The 22658-nt window shown below is 50.7% G+C and overlaps 1 protein-coding gene across 1 annotated transcript; it reads right to left on the bottom strand.

Moving 5' to 3' along the window:
* Positions 1 to 8126: 8126 nt before the first annotated feature.
* On the bottom strand, positions 8127 to 9690 carry HOXA13 (homeobox A13). Its single transcript, XM_086614833.1, has 2 exons — positions 9018 to 9690; positions 8127 to 8371 (listed from the first exon to the last, which is right to left on the bottom strand). Exons 1-2 carry the CDS (start codon positions 9688 to 9690, stop codon positions 8127 to 8129), a joined length of 918 nt encoding a protein of 305 aa, XP_086470959.1.
* Between the last annotated feature and the right edge of the window lie 12968 nt (positions 9691 to 22658).

The following is a 22658-nucleotide window of genomic DNA, read 5'->3' on the forward strand; positions in this document are numbered from 1 at the left end:
TTGTCTGAAGCGGGCTTAAAATACGCGCTGCAGTTGAGGATGCAATCACGTGCAGCTCAGCTAGCTCTATAAGGACGATTTCTTATCTGTTCTCTCATATGTCACGCAAAGATACCCATAAAAATAGCTCTCCCTGTAAGACTAATATGGCTGCTCTCGGCTATGCCGGGGTGAAAACCCGCTCCCGGTCCCGCTTATTTCCCTTTCCCGTCTTTTCAGAAAACGCCGATGTTAATATCGCTTCTTACAGAAATAGGGGAGCATCAGCACAAGTCGGCAACACAGGCCGGGGCAATTTGGGCAAAATTCCCCGAATCACACCAAGGGGAGTGTGTGTGGGTTATTCGTCCTTTCTCTTTCGGTTTTATTTTCCCATCAAGTGGCCATACATCACGGTATTTTCATTTTACCAACTCTCACGTATTTAAACATAAACCAACCACTAGCTGGAGACGAAGCTCATCCGGGATCGTTTCGTATTAAAATTAATCATTTTTTATGTCTACTCGAGGGCATCTCGAAGACTAAAGCCAGACCTAAAATACCCTGCTTTTCCATATGCTCTAGCCCAAGCCGAGTAGAGAGGCTGATTCACATGACCAGGAATAAATAAAAGCACTCGGTGCGTTCGAATCAAGGTGATTACGACGAAGTTCACATTAATTTAAACTGGCAGGTTACAACGCCTGGCTGGCATTTTTGTCTCTAGATACACACAGGCAATGGCGAAAAGCAGACAGGTTTAAACATCCTTCCCCCGCTTTTTTTCCACACAGAGCCGTCCACTCTCCTCCCCGTCTCTCGAACGATTAAAATAATTCCAGAGACAAACACACGGCAATAAAACAACCGAGAATAAAAAGCAGGAGCCTCTTTTCCACGCAGCATGACCCAACTCTGAGAGACAACTCCGGCGCAGCACAAAGCCAAGCAACCAGCAGCTCTATCTGCGCATCTGCCCGCGTTTTGGGCTCTGACACCAGCCTCTCCTGGCCCACGTTCCTGCCAAGAGCTTTCTTTGCTTTCCACCTATGCTGGAATGGGAAGCAACATCTCTGGGAAAGGTGGAGCCAGCACCCAAGCTAGGAGAAGCGGTCTTACTTTTCTCAAAGGGCTCTTCGGCTCTATCAGCATCAGCCCAGACAGTCGCCTTCCACCCAGGTCCTCGCAGCAGAAGCGGCACTTCGGCCTCTTACGCCGTGGGAGAAAGGGAGTGGGGTAGGTGGGTGGGCTGCGGGGGAGAGCGGAGGCCTGGGAAACCCTCCACAAAGGCCTTCCAAATGACTTTGCTCCAGTCATGCAGGGAGCTTTGCGGAGGGACCGGGTCGGTATTTGTTGTTGCCTTGTTTGCTTCATTCACCACCGAGCGAGGGGAGAGGACAAACATTCAGCCGCTTCCAGGAAGAGCATGAAAATCTTACCCCAGCATCCAGAAGTCTCTCGCCTGCGCAAAATACATCCCCGTGAAGACTGACAGCTAGGATCCCGCGCTGGGCTGTAGACCTCCGGATCAATGAGGATGGATTGCACGATTTTTGGTTTCCTCCCTTACAGATTAAATAGACCCCATCCACAAAACAATCCTTCTCGAGCTCTCAGCGACTTGGGTTGCTGTTGGTTTGGGGTTTTATATAGATATTTTTTTGTTCTAGTTGTTGTTTGTTTGCCTTTAGACGGAAAGCAATCTATCCACTAGGGCACATCGTCCTTCCTGCCTGCTTCAGGCAAAAGGCAGCAATAGCACAGGCTAATGACGATTATTGCTGTTATTATTACTACTATTATTGCTATTTATTCCCCTCCCCCCCCCCCCCTCTCTTTCCCTGTCTCCTAGGATTTCCGATGGCGATTTGCACACAAGGTGATTGCAGGAGGCTAAAATGCTGTCTAATTCCATGGATTCCCATCGCATGAGAAGGAGAGGAAAAAAAAAAAAAAGTCCCAGTGTTTTTGATCACGGGACACCCGGCCGTTCCTCCCCAGTACACCCCGGGTCACAGTACAGTAATGACCGTGGGTTGTGCGTTGTAGGACTTGACCTTTCCTACGTAGAAGAGGGCGCTTTCGTCTACGCTACGGGGAGGGAAGGAGAGGGGGGAGCGGCGGGAGGAAGAGAGATGCTCTCTTTGGGGATGTTTAATCACAGTTCAGATCTAGGAATGGGCAAAGCTTCTGCCTTTCAGCACGCCATATTGAAACTATTCACTGGAGAAAAAGAAATATTCTTTTTTTTTTTTTTTTGGTGGGGGGTGCGGAGGCGGGAGGGAGGTCGAAGGGAGGAGGGAGGGAGGAAAGACTTAATGAACATTTGCATTTCATACCCTAGTTCATGAATCAACTGCATTCAAGGGGGAGGGGGCCCGGGGGGCAGGGAAGGGCTCACGGCGTGGTTAAAACACCCGCGGCCAGACTCCTGCGGACACCCATCGGCCCCGGGAAGAGTCATCTCCCCTGGGCTCCCCCTCTTCTTTTTGGAGTCCTTTACCGGCAGAGAACGCGCAAGGCCATCTCTTCAAATCATCATTAAAGTGCATTAAAACGCATCTAAAAGTTATGAATGGCAACAAACGGCCTTTTAGCGCCTGTCAATATTTTTTTTGAATTAAACGCTGTCTTGATTTTACTGCTAACGCTGCCCGCGGAGAATGCTGAAATGCACTAGGAATGGGGTTTTATTTAAGCCATAACTATTAAAAAAAAAACACAAAAAACTTTAATTTATAGGCTAAAGGCCGAGATGCTCACACGTTCGTTCAGACGAACGCAGAATAAAGTCACTGCTCTGGAAGCACAGGGCGATTTTATACTCTGAACGTTTCGATATTGAGCACCATATTTTTTTTTTGCGTTTGCTTCAGAGACCACCTCAGCTAGCGAGCTTTTTTAAGCGGAAGTCTTCCTGAGCAAAAGGCGGCGGAAAAAGACGCAACTTTGCAATTCTACTTATCATTCTTTTTCGGAAATATGCTCCTGTCAAGGTTTATTTCCCATAGCAAACCACGTTTGCTACTGCCAAGAGCTCGAGGCGGGGACAGATTAAATACTGGATTATTCTCTTGGTGGGAAAAAATACAAAACATTCTAATCAAAGACGTAAGGCCACTTTCTGCTCATGGGAATCTCAAATCTAAGGGACCAAGGACGTCCAGAATTATGTGATTATAAACCAGCATATCCAGACACTGGGAATTAAAGTATATGTCGCCGAATCCCGTAAGAATTACTTAAAGTAAAACTGAACTTTTATTTTTTTCTTTAATTATATTTTGCGTTTTACACGGGGAATGAAATATTGCTCTGACATTAATGTTTCAATAAATACGCTAAATATACAGTAATAACTTGCTCCCTCTGTCCCTTGCGTCCCCCTGCACACCCCCTAAAATATTATACCTAACATTTTAATTTTTAGGGGAGCTGAGAAAATAGAGACCCTGTTTTGTTTAGGTCCGGTTTGGTTTTTATTTTTGTGTTTGTTCTCTTTTCAAATCTTTCTTCCGGGACATTTTTTTTTTAAACGTCTGCAAAGAAAACTCAGCGCACGTGTAACTCTACACAACAAGGCAGGCACAGTAAGTTCCCACCAGCATTTAAAAACATTTCTGGTTAACGCGGGGAATATAAGTAATAATTCTCTCCAAACCTCGTGCAGGGACGGACGTCTTGAAGTAATGTATCGCTTTGCTTAATTATTTTCGTTGGTGATATATTTACTTGCAAAGCATACTAGGGATGTATTTTAGGACGCTGGCGGCAGATTGGTGAGAGGGGAATATGTAATACAACAGCAATTTGTACTTGAAAATGTATGTGCCAACAGCTTTTGGACGGTAAATGAAGGTAATAAATAACACGAACACACACACCTACACACTCGCTCTCCCGCAGGCTCCGAGACCACTAGATATCTACTCGGCGGAGGGACGGAGGGATGTGAGGCGCGGGGGACTGCGTGGGTGCAGCCGTGGGTAGGCAGAGACGCCGAAGGATCGAGGCAGGGGCGGGCGGGCACGCAAGCCCCACGGATAGGGAAGCTTTCACGACTCGGAAAACCGCAGACATCCCCGTCTCGGTGCCCTGAGCTGCCTCACGGCCGCTGCGCGGAGGACTCGGCCGGGCACCGCCACTGCCCGCCGCCCCCTCCTCAGGGGTGCCCCGGTGAGCAAGGCACGGAGCTCCCGGCCTTTACTCACCTGACCAAGCCACTCGCCTCCGGGGACCGTCTCCCGAACGGGCCTCGAGCCGGGCCCGAGGAGGAGGCAGCGAGTCCAAGAGGAGCCGCCGGTCCCGCGGGACCGGGCGCGGAGCCGCCGGCGCGGCCGCCGCACGCCCGGGTGTTCGGGGGAGTCACCCTGGCGGGGAGGGGGAGCTCCGCCGCGGCCTGACGCTTCTCCCCCGCCGGGGCTCTCCTCCGCCGCAGAGCCAGGAAACACGACCTGATCCTCCTGCTGAAGCCTGCGAGAGCCTCGACGCTGACTTAAATGGTAGCAGGGGTCCGATCCAAAATGTTACCTTACTCCTGCCAGAGATCGCGAGTCAAACGCTCCCCTTTTTACCCTGTGAAATATATATACGGCAGAGCTATTTGGACAGTAGTGGGAATTTAGATTCGCTAATCCACGGTCAGTCTAGAGACGCTTAGCAGATTTGAACGGTAGGTCGTTCAGTGTGAAAACATAATCTTGAAATGCTAGCTCCGATTAAAACTTATCTTAAAAAAAAAAAAAAACCCACAACAAACTATTATTTTACTAATGTCGGCCATATTCGCGTTGTGGGTTTCTTTCAAGGCTTCCCTGAATTATATCGCTCTGGGGCACGGTGTGAAAATAGAAGATCCTGTCTAAGATACAGAGGACTCGAATCCTGCCTGTCACCCTCATCTCCGACCTACAGTGCATTTAATTTGCAGCTTGTCTCATGGAATAATTATACAGGTTGCAAAATCTAACGCAATCAATAGTATTGTTCACTCGGAGGGAGAACAAGTGTAATACGCAAGTGGCTTTCTCCAGGAAATTTAGCTCCTTCAGGAGAAAGCGTTGAAATGAGGCAGAGGAAAGGCGGCTGTCCGGTGCCCGCAGCCGAGGCACACCGGCAGGTACCGTCGGTGGGAGACCGGCCTCCGTAGCTATCCCGCAGCCTCCGACCTCGACGCAGGGTGCAACCGGGAAGAGGGACTGTCCGCGGCTCCGGCCTCAGCGCGGGGGTTTGCTGCCTGCTCCAGCTCCGCTGAAAATCCCAGATCACGGGGGCTGCTGCGGGAGTCGTGGAGGATGCTGTTTCCCCAGCGGGGAGGGGGGTTCCCACGCGGCTCCTTTCGCCCGTGGGCAGCCCAAGGCCCTGGCCGTCAGAGACGGGTTATTGACCTATCGGGACGTGTTGTGCCCGTGGGTCGTTTCCCACGGTCCCTCGCCCGGCGCCACAGGCCGCGGGCAGGCCGGGCCCTTGTCATAGAGTCCCGTCACCCCAGTGACACGCTGTCACCTCAAAGCACAGCCCAACCGCGCGGCCTGGAAATCAGCTGCCACTTATTTTCGCGTCGGGACGGGGGAAATCTGGCTCAGAAACAACCTGTTCGGCCTCCGAAGGGATGCAGCCGGCGCTCCCAAGCTGAAAAATCACAGCTCTCCCGCGGCCCCGAGAGCCGCTAGCGGCGGGCGGGTAACGCGCAAAGCCCCCGACACGGCAACCTCCTGGAAAACAGATCTCGCTCCTGCAGGTACTTTTCATGTAAGTTATTGCATGAACGTGTTACAGTCGGATCTGAGCGGCGGAAAACGCTCTGCGCTGATCCCTGCAGTGGTGGGTCCTTTTGAATTTCAGAAACGTAAGGCGAGAAGCGCACAGTTAGCGCGGTATATGATACCCTCTAAAAGTAGCGTAAAGGTACCCCAATAGCTCTAATTAGAGCTGCAGACCACCGCAGGAGACAGGCAGCGAAAGTAAACCTCTCTTTGTGCGCGATCAAACTCGCCCGCCACTCACAACACCGGCAGGTCGGAGGCTCCTCGTACTGCACCGGCATCCTCCAGCCAGGCAGCAGCATCCCGCAGCCGGGAACCGGCTGAACGCCGATCTTCACCCCCAGCCCAGCTTCGCCGGTCTCCCGCCACCTCCAGGGAGACCGCAGAGCACAACCTGCTGCGCCCCTGCTTGCGAGTTATTACACACATATACATATATAAATATGCACGTAAGGACATGCGGCCGTCCAAGTGGGAGGGCGCGGGTCCCACTCGTGTGCGCGCCCACCCGCGGGGACGATGCTGCGCGGGCGCGGCCAAGTGCGGGCGCCGCGCGGCGGCGGCCACGAGGTGGCGCTATCGGCCCGCGGATGCCCCGGGCGCGAGAAGCTGTCAAAAGTCAAGGTCACAAATCGGCTTTTTTTCCCTCAAGGTCAAGGTTTCAGGCCTTCTCCGTCCTGTCATCGCCACGCAACACCCCACCCCCACCCCCCCGCCTTCCTGCCGAGGCATGGCCAGGGTGAGCATCGTCCCCCCATCGCCGGGGACGGCCGCCGGACTCCATTTCCCGGCGAGGGCTGGAGCGCTGCACCAGTATCACCCTGCTCTTCCTCCCCTGGCCCCCAGCCCCGCTGCAAAACCGCTGTTTAACATTACCGAAACATTTATAGTTCAAGAAAGCTGGTTATCAGGCGTGCCTGCCCTCAGATACATTCTGTCCGCAAGAAAACTCACCGTATATTCTTAAAATACATAACGGAAGACAACAGTATCACAATTACCAGGCAGATACATTATATTTTTCTTACGAAATGCACGTAGGTATGGAAAATAAAGAGTATTTCTTTCAGGTTTTATTACAGTGACTATTTTATTAACAGTATTAATACTACTATATCTATCTACACGTCTTGGGTTTTCATTTTTCAGTAGAAATATAAAAAAAAATGAGGGTGCACAAGTACATTTTCACAGTGCGCTGATTTCTTTTTTTTTTTATTATTTACAAGATAGCTTTTTATAGTGAATAAAAACAAAATAATGTGCTGGTTGAAATAACTGATTGGATTAAAAGGTGCTGTAAAAAGAATCCCTAAACATTCTACTGCGGCCTCATAACAGACAATAAACAAGGAGAAACGACTAATTACTTATAGATCAAAATATGGATTATATAAATCAAAATACTTCTGGGGAAAAATGTATTTCAGTTCAAAGTTCTTGGATTTTTTTTTTCCAGGAAAGTATTTTTTTTTTTCCTACTGTAAAGAAATGCCAATGTTCACGTTTGTATTTTTTTTTTTATCCACCCAGAGTCGAATATTTTAAATTTTCCGGGGATTTAGAAAATTAATTCTTGAAGATTATTTGAGGTTTAAAATAGGCAGAGTCCTTTAGAAAGTATCTATTGTACGGTCTGCAGGAGAAAAAATAAACAAAACAAAACCAGTTCAGATGACAAGAAATCATCTGTTGAAAAAAAAAAAAAAATGAAAGACATCTCCAAGCAAATATTTTCCTTTCTATCCCTACTAGTTTGTGATGTTTCAAATTTGCTATCGAGATAGATCCTCCACAGAGCTTCCTTCATTACTGATGTCTCTGAAATCCTTATTCAGTACCTTCGAGGTTTATTATTACTTTTTGACATTAAATGCATTGCTTAAAAACATACAGTAATTGTACTTTTTTTTTTTCACTATGGTTTACCTGAGCAGTCATTCAACATACAGTTTGGATTGCAATGGAAGAAAACCAGCTTATGTGTCCACATCGACCTCCTCACGTTAACCAGCTCTCGCATCGTGGCCACGACGAGTCTTCTCAAACAGTAAGGTCGTAGAAGCACTTACAAGTTTCTCAGAAAATCGTGCGTGTTAATTGAAAATGTATCTCTCGGGGCTGGGCGTGTGGGCTTTACAGTCTGTCAGTGATACTGGCTGGCTGCTGGGGATTTCAGGAGAACTGTCAGTTTTAACCATTTTGCTACAGCAATATTAAAAAAGAAAGCTATAATTCCAAAGATACAGATCTCTTGTTCTGAAAGAAGAGGTTCATTGTCTTTTCTCCTTTTAATTATTATTAATAATTATTTTAATCTGAACACACACACAAAAAGTTCTGAAACCTTTGAGTTGCTGCTTCTCCATTTTTAATCCATTAACTGGTAGTCTTCAATTTGTTGATCACTTTTTTCTCTTTGACCCTTCTGTTTTGGAACCAGATTGTGACCTGTCTCTCTGACAGATTTGTAGTCGCCGATATCCTCCTCCGTTTGTCTTTGGTTATGAATTTATTTGTAGCATATTCCCTTTCGAGTTCTTTTAACTGGACTTTTGTGTAAGGCACTCGTTTCTTTCTCCCACGTCTGTACGAGTTCGCATCGGAGGGATGCGAAACGACGTCTGGAACAGAAAAACCATGGAGGCAAGCGTTAGAAAATCGCTCGAACCGCTTTTAGAACATCTTCAAGTGGTACAAGTGTTAAGAGTTACACCGCACTTCTCTGCCTGCCCCGCTCCAGCTTAGCTACTAAAGCCCGGCTGAGCATTTGGGATTCCTCTTTCCTGACCGCAGAAGGCAGCTCTCAGGCACGGGAAGGCTCGCTTCTGTCAGACAGACAAACAACCCTAACAAACCCCACGGAGCGCAGCGAGGGGCTCCGGGAAGAATCGCGCGGGGCTGCAGCGATTCACCCCGCCTGCGTGCTGCGGGGCTTATGGAAAAGAATACGGTAGACCTTCCCGCTGCCCTTTTCAGCTGTTTCCTCTCCCGGTGTCGGCGGCGGGGCCTGACGGGCGAGGCGGGATGCGCCGTGAGCCGGCGGGGGGCAGGGGGCGGCACCGGTGCCGCTCTAGCGGCGCCGGGCATGTGCGGGCCGGGATGGGGCCGGGGAGCGCGGGCGGGGCGGGGAAGGGAAGGGTCAGCCTGGGGGTGATCCCGGAGCCTTGCCGGTGGGATACCCGGGAGGGGCGAGCGAGGGAGGAGGAGGAGGACCGAAGGCGGGGGGGGGAGCGGGGGGGGGCAGTGGGAACCATGCAGGTGTATTACCCGGGAGGGTGGATTTCCAGAGGTGAGGCGGCTGGCTCTGCTCCTTGGGGCAGTACACTTGCCCGTTCCACCCATTGGTGATGGCCCAAGGCTGGTAGCTGTCCATGGGGAGCAGGGGGTCGTGGCGGGGCTCGCCGGGGCCGCCGATGGCGGGCACCACGGGCATATCCAGATAGCCGGGCACCGGCTGGTAGGGCCCGGCCGCGTAGCCCTGGTAGAAGGCGAACTCCTTTGCTCGCGACGTGAACTCCTCGCCGGAGACCGAGGTGTCCATGTACTTGTCGGCGAAGGTGGAGGCGGGCTGGGCGCAGGACTTGATGGCGTTGTGGTGGGTCATGCGGCAGGGGTAGTAGCCGCTGCCGAAGTAGCCGTAGGGCAGCGCGGCGCCGGAGGAGCTCTGCACGGCGGCCGAGCAGGGGCTGCACTGCTTGACAGCGGGCTCGGCCATGCCGGCGGCGGGGGCCTCGCTGGAGGTGTAGGCGGCAGCGCTGGGGGCGGCGAGGGGCGCGGGGTGAGCCATCAGGTTGCGGCAGGGGTTGGCCGCCGCCGCCGCCGCGAAGTTGCTGCCGGCGTGAAACCCGTCCATGTTCTTATTGATCTCATCCAGGCTGTTGTCGTAGAGGAACATGACGGGCTCGATCCAGCGGGGGTGGAGGAGCACGGAGGCTGTCATAGCCCGCTCCGCATTGAGACTAGTGGCTCTTTTTTAAAAGCCCCAAAGACTGAAAAAAGAGATACTCAATCTCCGGGACTTGACCAAGGCTGACGCGCCAGTGTCGCGCCAGGCCGGCCCTCATTGGGCCGCCCGCCCCCACGTGATATGCAAAGCAGCTGATAAACATCTGAAGGAATAAAGTGGAGATAATTAAATAACGCAATAACCGCGCGGGGCCGGGTCCCGGCCCGGGGGCGCGGGCACGGGCGCGGGCACGGCGCGGTCCTGCCGCCGCCGCGCAGGGAGCGGGCGCTGGGGGGGGGGGGGGGGGCGGGGGGGCCCGCCCGTCCGCCCTCTTTCCCTCCCTCCCTCCCTCCCTCCCTCCCTCCTCCCCTCTTTCCCTCCCTCCCTCCCTCCCTCCCTCTTTCCCTCCCTCCCTCCCTCCTCCCGCCTTCCTCCCTCCGGCCTTCCCTCCCCTCGCCACCGAGGCGTGAGCATTTCGGCCCCGTTGTTGCCTCGGCGCGTTCCCCGAGGTGCGGGGCTCCCCCCGCCACCCCCTCTCGTTTCTCCCCGGCGCCGCTTTTCCTCGGGCCCGCCTCGCCCCGAGCGCCGCGGAAGCCCCGGAGGCCTCCCCTCATCTCGGGGGAGAGATGAACGGGCAGCACTCCCTCGTTCCCCTTTCTCCCCGGTCTGAACCGCCGCCTCTCCCCGGGGAGCTCTGGCGGGGTCCCGGCCGAGTGGCGCGGGGGGCCCGCCGCAAGCTGCGGGCGGAAAAGCCTTGCCCGGGCTGCACGCCGGGCCAGATAAGGCTCTCGAAGTGGAGTCTCTCGAGGTCCTTTCTGGGCGTTTTCCTCCTTCCTTCCCGCCCGTCGAAAGCCCGAGACCTATCTCGCTCCTCTCGTCACAAAGCCTCAGAAGTCAGACAAGAGGAACAGACCAGGAAATCCCGATTTTAATTATTCTTATCTTTTTAGGATGTGCTCGGGGAGCGGGAGGGTTAACAGGATCGCCATCGCGATTGCGCCGTATTATTTGTTGCCGTAATAATAAAAAACGGGGCCTACAATTCGGCTTGGATCTTTTCTAGCTGTAAAATGTCACTTCGGCTTGTATAGTGTACGCACGGACCCACGGTGCTTTTTTGTGTTGGGAAAATAAAGGGTTATTGGCTGAAAAAAAAAATCTTTTTTTTCCTTTGATTCTTTTGAAGGTCGTACCTCTCTGCAAGTGAAAGCTAGGAAAAAAAAACAGTTGCACTCCCTTTTCATGATAAATGTTCGAATTTTAGTAGGGCGAAATAATTTTCATTTTTAATACTCCCCGCACCTCCCACCGACGCGGATGCGTTTCCCCCAGCATTCAGATATTCGCGCACAACCTTGAACTCAAAACGCTCCATCACTGAGCTATCAATAAACTTGACCTAAAGCAGAGTTGCTTTCATCGTTAACAGCTCTTAGCCCTCACGCGTGTGGACAAAGCAGCCCCAAATACTGCCATCCTGAAAACTAATTTTTTGGGGTTTTTTTTGTTGTTGTTCTTTTTGCAATTGCATGTTGCTTTGTTTTGTGCCTGACAGCTCGGCGTATTTATTATCCTATTGTGCTTCCTATTGACGTTGTAGCATTGTTTTGCCCGCATGGCTACAAGCGCAGAGCAGTCCCGGGACGTACATTGTTACCGAGTAGGCTTTTCCTTGCCTAGCGCAGAGCTGCCAGCCATGAGAAATAGCCCTTTGGCACCCAAGGATTTTTTTCACGGTGCTTTTCCCGTGCCATGGGTTGGGATACCTAAAGTCGCTGTCATTCTCCTGCTAATTTGGCAGCATTTTAGCCGCTTTTTTCCTTCATTGTAGCCAATGAAGAGATCTCATTTTGGCTTCGCATACTCTTTTCCGCATTCTTCCTCACGGCCAAAAGCAAATATTTATTCCCCGCATATTTTTCCCTTTCTTTCAGGCTCCAGTTTTGAAACCTGTGGATTCCCCCGGCCAAACATTGCTTGACTGGCATGAATTGGGTCGGTTTGTTACCCTCCGGTTCCTCGAGGCTGCTTCTGAAAATCGCGTTGCAGCACGGCGGGGAGGGGGGGAGAGAAGGGGGAAGGGAAGGCAGCTCTATGGGGCAGTGCTGTTTTACATATGGGTTAGACACGGCTAGAGGCCAAGGTCAAGTTGAAAGTTGCAGTCTAGCCAGTGTGAGAACTGTCATTCACAGCCCCGAGATCTATCTGATTTGTTAAAAAGCGGGTAGCCATGAGAACACTAATCTTCCCAGCTCGCCTCTCCCTCCCCCCCCTCACCTCCCCAGCCCACCCCTCTCTCCAAACTCTCCTCTCCCTCAGCCGCGGAGCGTTTCTCGCTTATCTGCCCCTACTTTACAAGCCCCTTTCTATAAGCAGGGAGAAGCCGTGCGAAACCGTAGCTTCCAGCCCCGGCGCAAACTGTACAAGTGGTCGGGGGGGGGGGGGGGGTGTAGGGGGGGAGTGACGGGGAGGGGGGCATCCGGTCTGCTGAGTTTTGGTGGTTGTTTTTTTGTTTTGTTTACCCACTTGAGGCTGTTCCAGCCCTGTGTGCGAAAGGGAGAAGGGAGATGAGATGAAAGAGTTCTTTTCTCCTGTCTCTGCATCTCTCCCTCGCTCTAGAGATCTATTTAATCATTAGGGAAGAGGGCCGTGCTTTTCTCTGCTGATAAGAGCAGTGATACAACTGTTCCTTTCCCCTCTTTGCCATGACGCGAATGGGAGGCAGAGGAGTGGGACCGTTTGCTTAAAATAGGCAAAATGGGATCTGAAGGGTGTGCGCGCAGCACCAGAAAAATAGTTATTGTCGGTCACGGGACCTTACGCTTTTGTTACGCTTTCCGAATTTGACTGACTTTTAATAAATTATTGACACCGAGAGACGAGAAAAGCCTCGTCAACTATTTCAGATTTCCCCTCCTCGTTACCCAGTTTTCCTTCCCCAAGCTATAATTCCTTCCTGCCTTAATGGATATCTGCCATTAAATATTAGAAAGGAACCGTGAGGGCTGAAGGCATCGAGCAGAACAGATGTTCTTCGAAAATCGTGGACCCTGTAATGAACACCGGGAATAAAAGTATGCCCGAGCCTAACCCCTCGCCTTGAACATGTACCATTCCCTACCTATTGTGGAAGAGCTTTTATTTTTCTCAACGTGAGGCTTGGGATGCGCTGGACAAATTAACCGAAGCTAAGAAAGAGTTTACTTGAAGCCACTGATTGATTTGACCATGCTTTACCAGTGCTTCATTTTTGGAAATTAACTTGATAATTGGACGCTTCCATGCAAGCAACCAACAGACCAATTGAAGCTTCTTCCAAATTTGTTGGTCTTTTTCGTGTAAAATAAAGTTAGGATACAGCAAATACAAGCATAAGGTACAGCCTCAGCATTTTCCAAGGGATTTGATGTAAACCTTCGAACCGCTTTGCATTTATATAGCGTGTAAAACATCTTGGAGAGAAATACATCTGTTAAATCGTTTCCTCTAAACCAAGTATTAATTCCTTAGGGAGCAGGAGGATGAACAACCATGATCAGTAGGAGGATTTTGAAAGGTGCTGAAGCCTTTCAGAGCCAGGCAATTTCTATCTGGTTTTCCTATTCGGTGGTAGTCACCCCTCGCAGGGCCCGGTCATGCCCATCTCAAGTATTAGAAAAAGCTTTGGTGGCATTTTCTCCCCTTGGCTGCACTGAGAGTGGCCAGATGCACTTAACCCACTTCGTAGGTGTAAGCAAGGGCAGAATTTGGTCCTTACAAGTGCTTTGAACCAGGTCACCTTGTACTCCTGACGCCATGAAGCCAAAGGCAGTCTTGCCACAGTGACGACTGCAGGATTTTGGCCTTAAACGTGAAAATAGAAATTACTTGTAAACCTCTCTATGTGATAGGAATATGTCCACCCATCTTCCTTTCGCTTCTCTTAGCGAAATCAAAGGTCCTTTCAGCTGAATGTCAGGTTTTGCAAATACGCCGTTTGTCGTCAGAGTATCTAGAAGGCTTCCTCCCCCCCTCCCCGCAAGCCTGCCTTTGTGTGATAACACGCACATGCACCGTCCGGAGCCCTGCCGCGGGAATGCCCGACTGAGGGGAACACTGATTTCTTGTAGGAGAATCAGTCGTACGAATACAGAAGAAAAGATGTCACCCAAGGAAACCCACTCTTACTTTTAGATCCACTACAATCCACTGCTTAGAGCTAATTAATGAGCATGAAGAAAAAAAATCGTGGCTGATTGTTGAAAATAGGTTTGTCACAGAGTTAAATCCCTCTAAACCCGCTAAAAGATCTTAGCTGATAATGGAGGGGCTAGAGGGTGATCTTAGTTACTACTAATAATCTCCGTCCTGCAGAGTCCAGGAGTCTTGAAAGACGCGGGAGTAAGTGATAGCAGGAGCAAGACCCTTAATCGAATTTGAATTTCATGAGCAAAAGAAATTTACCTGCCAGAAGGTTAATTTGGAGCAATACTGTCACCGCTGTTTTCTTTCGCAATTTCTAAAGCATCAAGGATTGAGATAAACATTGCTGAGTCCGTTTAAAGACACTTTGTATTTCAGGATATTCATGTGTTTCTAATGGAAGTAAGCAGCTTTACGAGCGGGGTTCGCAGGACATCTTAACTCTCTCCCTCCCACTGCGTGCTGGGGTGTGCGGGCTGAGATAGTTACAAAATAAGAACTTGTAAAAGCAAATGCAGAAGGGGAAAAGTCCGAGAAGATTTGCGAAGAGCCGAATGCTGCATTTCTCTCAGGTATAAAAGGCGTCCTAAAAATCCTCAGGCGCACGCTAGATACGGACCCACCTATTTCAGTCAGCCCAAACTTTCAAACTGCCGCCTCCTATAAATAAGGTGTGCTCGAAATAGTGTAATCGCTTTCACCCGCAGTATGGGACACGGACTAATGTTTGTGGAGCGGGGTCTCAGGCGACAGCTTCACTCCGTGTTATTTTTTTCCGTTTCAGTTCTAGAAAACACGCTGGAAGTATTTCACGTGATTAAAGTGAAAATGGGAAAGATCCTGGTCTCTGTCTCATGGACAAGGTCTTTTTTCTGTTTTTTATTTAGTTTTGTTTAACTTTTTTTTTTTTTTTTATGCAGTATTTTCGCAAGCGTATTTCCAGGGCTGAGGGTGCGATAACTTTCTGTTTATATTTGGCGGGTGAAGGCAACAGAAGTCTGGCGCTACGTGTTGGTAGTCAGCAGAAAATATTTTACTTAAACTGTCGTGTAATTGAAGCGACAAAGAGAAGCCCTCGCAGGCTCTCTGTCTCTCGCAGGCTGCTTGAACGCAGTGATAAAATCCCCCTTAGAATTGCAATTAATTTTGCCGTGCAAGCCAGGACGGATTTCTTCGCAATCAGCTCTGCTCCCTCACACAAAGGGAGACGAGAATGTTTTTGTTTTGCTCTTAGTAAATTCTGATAAGCAAGAAGGCCAGGCTGGCCATGCAAATGTACACTGCAATAGTTTATCAGGTCGGTTACATCTTCCAGTTAAAAATGCTCTAGTATGAACGTGTAGTAGGAACAGATAACAAAATTATATTTAAGTTAATCTTCCTTGATTTTGTTGGGCTTATCCTCCGATTTTCGAGATTAAGCGTTTAGAGGGTAAATTAATTTCTTGTCTTATCTAGCAGTAGGTCACAATTTTTGGGAAAAAAAAAGAAAATAAAGGCAGGGTACAGTGAGCTGCAATGGTATATCCTCTCTATTTCTGCTGGGAGCTTGTAATAATTGCTACCACATGATCACATGGTGTATTGTTGCAGCCTGATTACAATTAAACTTATCCCTCCACCTTTTTCATTAGGGGAAGGAAAAAAAAAAAGTTCTTCCTGAGCTTCAGGCCCACTTTGTGCTGTTTTATTTCCCTTTGAAAAGCTGTCGGAGAGAAGCTGAAGTCGCTCTTTTCTTTACAATGCGAGAGAAAGCGTTTCCACAAAGCCCTTCTCACTATAACATTCCTGTAATAGCGTGACATTTACACCACGTCCGACCAGGAGGGCTCAGGGGCAGGAGCGGACGCTGCTGCTCCGCAAGATCTTTTTTTTTTTTTTTTTTTTTCCCTCAAAGCCCTATCTTCACCTAGGGAAACAACGAAGCTCTCAGTGCTAAAGACGCCTCTGTGCAGTATCTAGAGAGAGAAAGGGGAGAGAAAAAAAAATCATACAGGAAACATTGGACATGTTTGCCTTTACTGGAAGACAGCTGTTTGAGTACATTTTCCAAAAGTTTTTTTTGGTTCCCTTTTCAGAAGTGGTTTTAGTGATTAAGACATTGACTTGATAGAGGCAGTTTATCTCTAATGTCTGGGTCTGTCTAACAGCTCTTTTCCCTCACTTCTCCAGCCCTTTGCTTAGATTAGACTCTTCATACCCGGGGCTCTAATCGCGGCTGTCTCAAGAAATATCTTAAGAGATACGGGGACTCACCGCACTGACGGGAGGGGAGAGTGACTCTAGCTGGAAGTTACCTGAGCCACGAGTGGAGATCTTCCCCGCCGAGAAGATTAAAAAAAAACAAAAAAAAACCCAAACACGCCGCATCTGGTAAACCCCTGCAACGCTATCAAATGTGGCGGAGAGGGCGGCAGGAGTGGCCGCTGGAGAAGCCCCGTGAGTGCCATCCCACGCCCCGCTGGCTTCTCCGGCAGGCCAGGCGGCCGCGGGGCTGGCGCGGCGCTCCCGCCCCGCCGGCGCGGTGCCCGCGGGCTCGCCCTGCCCGCCCGCCGCTACCGCCTGGCAGGGCGCTGGGCTGCCGGCCCGCAGGCCCATGCTGGGCCTTCCACACCCGCCTGGCGCTGGGCCACGGCTCGGCAGCCGCCCCGAGGCACACCTGCGCCTGGTGACCCGGCTGGGCTGCCGGCTCCTACCACCGCCGCCCTGCGGTCCCCCCTCGGGACCTTTCCCCGGCTTCTTCCAGCCCCGAGCACGGACGGGGCTCGCGTTGAGGTTGTTTTTCCTTCCTTGGCCCGTTTCATCTGCCTCTCTGGGGCTCCTCTGCTTCGCGGGCGCGGAGAGGGTCTTTGCCGGCAGCGGGTAAGGGAGGTGTGCGGCCACGGGCGCCGTGGGGAAGCGCGCACCCGCGCAGGCAGCAGGCGCGCACACCTGAAGCGAGTCCCGTGTCCCCTTGCCCTGCCCGGTGGGTGTGTGCGTGACCACACACGTGCCTCTCGCCTTGCAACACGTTATGTTCATCCTTCCGCTGAGCGCGAGCCGTGCTGGGAGGAGGAGGCGAGTGGGGGACCCTTTGGCCCCGGAATGGGGTTCCCATCAGCCCTCCTCCATCCCCAGGCGCGTCCCATCTCTGGCTTGGAGACAGACTTCTTCTCGCGTGGGTGGGACCCTCCAGGGACAGCCCTGGGGACATGCTCCACGAGGAGTAACACACCATCTGCACGGATCTGTGCTCGGTTTCGGACAGCAAGAGCCAGCTGGCTTCGGCTGAGCCCTCAGCACTGCTGAAATGCCTTTCGTCCACGGCGTGGGTGCTCCCAGTACCGACCACCTCCCGGCAGAAAGTTACTCGATACCGTGATACGATCCCGTTTTCTCCAATTAGCTTTACATTTCACCGAGCACACACATTTCTGTTACAAGTTTATTTGCTGAAAAAAAAAAATCCCCAAACCAACAAACAGTAAAGCCGGAGTCTAGAAAATGCTTTCTAGCGCCTAGAGTACATTTCTCAGGTATATATAATACGTGCCGTCTTTAATAACACGAGACGTTTCCTACTCTTCATGTTAGATGGAACTAATGTCTTTCTAGCCATACCGTGAACACATTCTCTGAGTAGGAATTATACAGTGTTTTCCTTTAAACATAACACCAGCCAAATGCAGACTAGCTGATAACTTGCATCTCTGGGTAAGTATATCACTCCCTTTATTTTTGCTGACTCATGAATTTTTCCAAAGCTTATTGTATTTTATGTCTTCTTTAGATAAGCAGTTACATATGTGGCCCTGTTGAAGGCTAAATCCCATTCTTACATACGCGACAGCTGACTGTACTTCCAAGACGTTATTTACTCTGGAATCAGCTTAAGGCGCTGCGTTTGAGACTCGTGGTTCATCAGGGAAGAGCGGGAGCAGGGTCGGTCCCTAATTAACCCCCACACAAGCGCACTCCAGCAGTTCTCATCTGCCTGTGCCTGGACTTTAGATCTTCTCATCTGGGGTATGAACTTCATCCGCCTGAGCGCACTGGCTTGGGGTCCTTGAGGACAGCGCTCGCCCAGACCACCGGCACCACCTGGCACTGCCACCCTGTGCCCCCACATCTACGCGCGCGAGTGGATATGGGGGCACGGACTCTCCCATCGTCTCCAGTGCCAGAGGGACGTGGGCACTGCCCTGTGGCAGCCCTACGAGTCTTCCGGGAGATGCCCGGGAAGAAGGAGCCAGGCTGGTGCCAAGGGGCTGGAGCGGAGCTGAGGGCACATGCCAAGGTTCCCACGTTCCGAAGACAATTCACAAAGTCCCGGGAGCCGGAGTATATTTAGTTCAATAATGGCACAGAGAAAAGGGAGTGGTGGGGCTAAACAATAAAGGTTAGTCTCTAGCCAAGCGTGCCTCCTGGTCTTCTAGCAGAGATACCTAAAGGAAAAAATTCCCCCGTCCCCTCGCACGCAACTCGAGGCCGCTTTCCTGCAGATGTAGCTGCCCTGGTGCCAGCGAGCGAGTATCCTCGCTCGGAGCCGCTTCCTTCCCATTGTGGGGAAGATACTCCCTGCCTGCCAGTAATTACCAATTGTCATCCACTTTCACAAGACCATATTTCTTTGCAATTTCTCTTGCCGAGTGTGGGGACTATGTCAAATCATCTGTCATCTCCCGGCGCAGCCCGCTGCCAGCCCGCCCCCCCGAAAAGAAAAGAAAAAAAAAAAAAAAAAAAGAAAAGAAGAAGAAATAAAAAAAAACGACAGCTGGATGTAACATAAAGCTACATCTCACAGGTCGTGTTGCAAAGGAAACATAAAGGCTGGTGTGCTTTTGCTCAGCAGAAGTATCCATATCCGCCGGACGCCGGTTCTCGCTGTTTTCAGGTCAACAAATTCTCAGCCCAGAGACTCTACCTGGAGAAGTCCAGCCCGCCGTGCGGACACAGATCCGGTCTGAAACCTGTCTGAAAGCTGGCCAGGTTGAGCGGGTGAGGCCAGAGGTGTAGGGACAAGGCGGCTGTCCCAGCTGGGCTGGGGAGAGCCCCCGGAGGGGCTGGGGCACATCCCGCAACCCCGGCCCGGGAGCCCACCTGCTTCTGGGGGACCACTATGCTCCCGTTCCCGTAACCCGTCAGGAAGTTTTACTCACAAGGAATAATTCCGCTATGAGGTGATGAAGGCACGAACAGACACGTCATCACCACTTTGGGTGATGTAAATATTTGGCAAATAATGGAGAAGGATCTTTTCTGAGCGATAAATTTTAGCCGCGAGGCTGGAGGGAGGGGGGAGGGTCCGCATCTGTGACTACCCTGGGGGTCACTAAAAGAGAGGTCAGAAATTTGTGCCGAAGTTCCTAGGAAGTTCGGACGCTACCTAGCTAGTCAAGTAATTGTCGTTCCATAATTAGCTTTTGATCAAGTTCTCAGCTTCGGTAGAACGACAAGAACGTGGCAAAAAAAAAAAAAAAAAAAAAAAAAAAAAGATTCCATTGTGTATACAACTACCCCAGTCAGAGAATTAAGATTAAGTTGCATTTATCGGGCGTTTGTGTGTGTGATGGGTTGCACTGTATTTTTAACAATAACCACAGGATCGAACCGTTAAAAACTGTGAGCAAGAATATCCCAGCTAACATAAAAGTTGCCTATATATAAAACCGGAATCCCATATAACTCCACAGCGGAAATCGGTTAGCAAGTATCTCCTGCCCGTTTGCAAACATCAAATGTTCCTGCCATATGTCCATTCTTATTTGTGTACCAGCTGAGAAACCTGAAACGTATATATGCGATATTAAAACAAAACATGAAAGATTTTCTCAGAAATCTGTGAGAGGGGAATGTAGGTCTGAAGCGGGGGTCAAAGGAAGTAAAAAAAAAAAAAACAACCAGCAAGTGATGCTATTGCCAAAAACTTTAATATTGAACAACACAGCTGAAGCTTTTATCACGGTACGAAATTTACAGCCTAATAATCCAAACCTGTGTGCTCAAGCAAGATGTCTCATCCCCTTCCTGGGTATCTAAGGGACGGTTTTGCTTTCCGAGGTAAGGAGCATCCCTGTAAGCCAGGGAAGTCTTTGGAAACGGCAGGTGAACGGCAACTTGAGAGAAAAGAGAGAGGAAAAGGAAAGAAAGCAAGGTGATGGCTCTTTAGGATCCGAAGAGATTTCTGATACCTAGGGTGGAAATCAAAATGTGGCCTCTGTAGAACTCACTGAAAGAACAAAACGACAAGGAAAACCCTGCCTGGTAAAAAGAAACCTAGAGAAAAACGTGTAGGCTGGAAGAGCAGTAGTTTGAGTCTTCACAAAGTGGAAGAAGATCCCCGAGGCTCCCCGTCCACACCCCCGTCATTTGGGTAGGTGACAGAGCTTCCCACATCTCATTTGCCACATGATTAGGTACCAACTAAGAAGCTGGAATTGATCTGAACTCCATAGAAAAAGAAGAAAGGAGGGACGGGAAGAAACCACCCAATGTAGAAAATCCCCACGCATCTCCCTCAACTCCCCACAAAATAGTAGTCCTGGCACCGAGTCCCACTTGCAGTTTGGAAAAGTCTTTCATGCCCAAGGAGAAGTCGCCTGTTAGAGAGGGAGAGCCAGGGACCCCTCCGTCACCGGGGGGTCGGTGGCTCAGGTGTCAATACATGTTCCAAAGCTCAAGGTCAGCGCCTCCCCCTCTCCTCTCGCACCTGCCCCGGATACTCCGTTCTCTCCCCCAAACCCGCCGCGCTAATGAAGACGTGAATTTCTGCCATGGCACCGGGGAAGCCTGGAGCCGAGCTCTCTCGTGTGGCTTACCCAGCCCCCCTCTCGCCTTTGCTGCCTACCCCTGCCGAGATCTGTAACACAGAAAGGAGCAGGAAGGGTTTCGGGTAAGCTCTGGTGTCCGCCCTCCTGCCGGGAGCGGCGGGTCGCAGCCCTCCGCGTGTCCCAGCTTGCTCGGGTGGCTCCGCCGGGGCCGGCTCCCGTCCCCCGCTAGCGATAACCATCAGGTATTTGCGAGGGTAAACAGAGCCCAGGAGCCTGCGGGGCGGGGGGGTGTGGTGGGGGGGGGAGGGATGTCCTTGCCTGGGTTTCGAGCACCGCCCGTGGCAAACGGAGCGAGACAGCGGGCGGAGAGGCACGGCGGGTTACGGGGTCGCCGCTGCGGGGCTGAAGCCGGCCGGGGGCCCGTCTCGCCGGGACAGGTCCCGGGAGGGGCCGGTCCGGGCCAGATTGTCAGCGGGAGCTTCCAATGGGGGCGAGCGGGGGCCGCGCCGCGGGGCGCCGCCATCCCCGCTCCGCGCTCTGCGGCGGCGGTTCGGTTCGGTACGGTTCGGTACGGTACGGTACGGTACGGTACGGCGGGGGCAGCGGCGGCGGCGGCGGCAGGAGGAGGAGAGGAGGGGAGCGGTGCAACCGAGAAGCCGGGGTAAGCGCCTTCCCGCCGGGCGTAGGAGGTCGGGGTGCAATTGCGAGGGTTTCCCACTAGATGTCTGCACAGCTAATGAGAATTGAAGGCTCTGTCCTTCTCCGGGTGTATCCCCGAGCGCCCGACCCTCCAGTCTCTCTGAGGTCTGCCACCCCCTTTAGATATCGAATCGCTTCCCCCCCTACCATCCCGGTTTTTTTTCCCCTTTTTCTTTCCTTTTTATTTACAGAGTGTTCTGGAGCTTAGGCTAAAATAAAATACGGATTTCTGTGCAGAGCAAGCTCTCTGGTGTACTACTCATGCTATTGGAATCCTTTTATGACCTTTGATGTGTTTAAATAACACGGTAAAGCTGTGCACACACCTCGGATTAAACTTTAATCATCCCAAGTCAAGGACGTCCAGGTGGTAAACGACTTTACTTTGACATTTCTACTTTAGAACAATATATGATCCCAGTCGCAGGTCAGAGAGACGTTCCCAGTCTTCTCACTCTTAGAAATGAAATATGCTTTTACCTACAGAGGTCAGAAGCTCGTCGCTCCTGCTACCTTGTTAAAACAAAACAAAACAACAACAAAAAAAAAAAAAAAAAAAAACCACCCACAAAAAAAAAAAAAAAACAACAAAAAACAAACACCCAACCAACCAAGAAACACAAACCAACAACAACAAAAAAAAAAACAGAAAAACAATCCCAAAATCAAGGCTCTCGGGATTCTAGTTCTGTTAGGTACCTACAGACTTTCCCCAAGACTAGGAAAACGTTCCTCGCCTTTAACCACGTCTCTATCTCTCCTGGGATATGTGTGGGTGTAACGACGCATACAGGAATCTAGACATTTTTTCTTATATGTATATGTGTGTAGATATATATGTATATGCATACAGAATTTTAAAAACTAAAATTTTCAAGGTTTCCTTTCGAGCTTGGCTAACGAATCTGAACGTCTGAATGTTTCCTCATGCGTACTCCATTCCTGTGAAAAGTTACGCCGTAGTTGATTGCTTATAAAAAAAAAAAAAATCCCCTGCAGACTTTCTCTCTGGTGCCAGTGTGCTGCGAGCACCCTCTACGACCCCGAAGTAAGCTTGGCTCCTCACGAACAGAAAAACCTAACAAACAATCTAAGTATATTTAAGAGAAATCTGGAACTCTCTTTGCTCCGCTGCTAGCACCTGGTTTTAAATCAGACAACTTTGGGTTAACATGTACAAAAGAGAGGGATTTGTGGGCCTTTTCATTGTCAACCAAAATTAGTGACAACTAAATTTTGCATTGATTTTTACCGATGGACCCCTGCTCAGCCCCGGCTTATGCTTGTGTTGGAAGCTGTGGAGCGCAGGGAGCTAAAGCCAAGCCTTTCGCA

This window comes from Tauraco erythrolophus, chromosome 7 (assembly GCF_009769465.1).
Source record: "Tauraco erythrolophus isolate bTauEry1 chromosome 7, bTauEry1.pri, whole genome shotgun sequence".
NCBI lineage: Eukaryota > Metazoa > Chordata > Aves > Musophagiformes > Musophagidae > Tauraco > Tauraco erythrolophus.

What these genes read in the sequence shown, in the direction of transcription:
- HOXA13 (XM_086614833.1), bottom strand. Translation starts at nt 9,690, where the DNA reads ATGACAGCCTCCGTGCTCCTCCACCCCCGCTGGATCGAGCCCGTCATG. An exon ending in CTGGAAATCCACCCTCCCGG is followed by an intron (nt 8,372 to 9,017) that starts GTAATACACCTG and finishes TTTCTGTTCCAG; the next exon opens with ACGTCGTTTCGCATCCCTCC.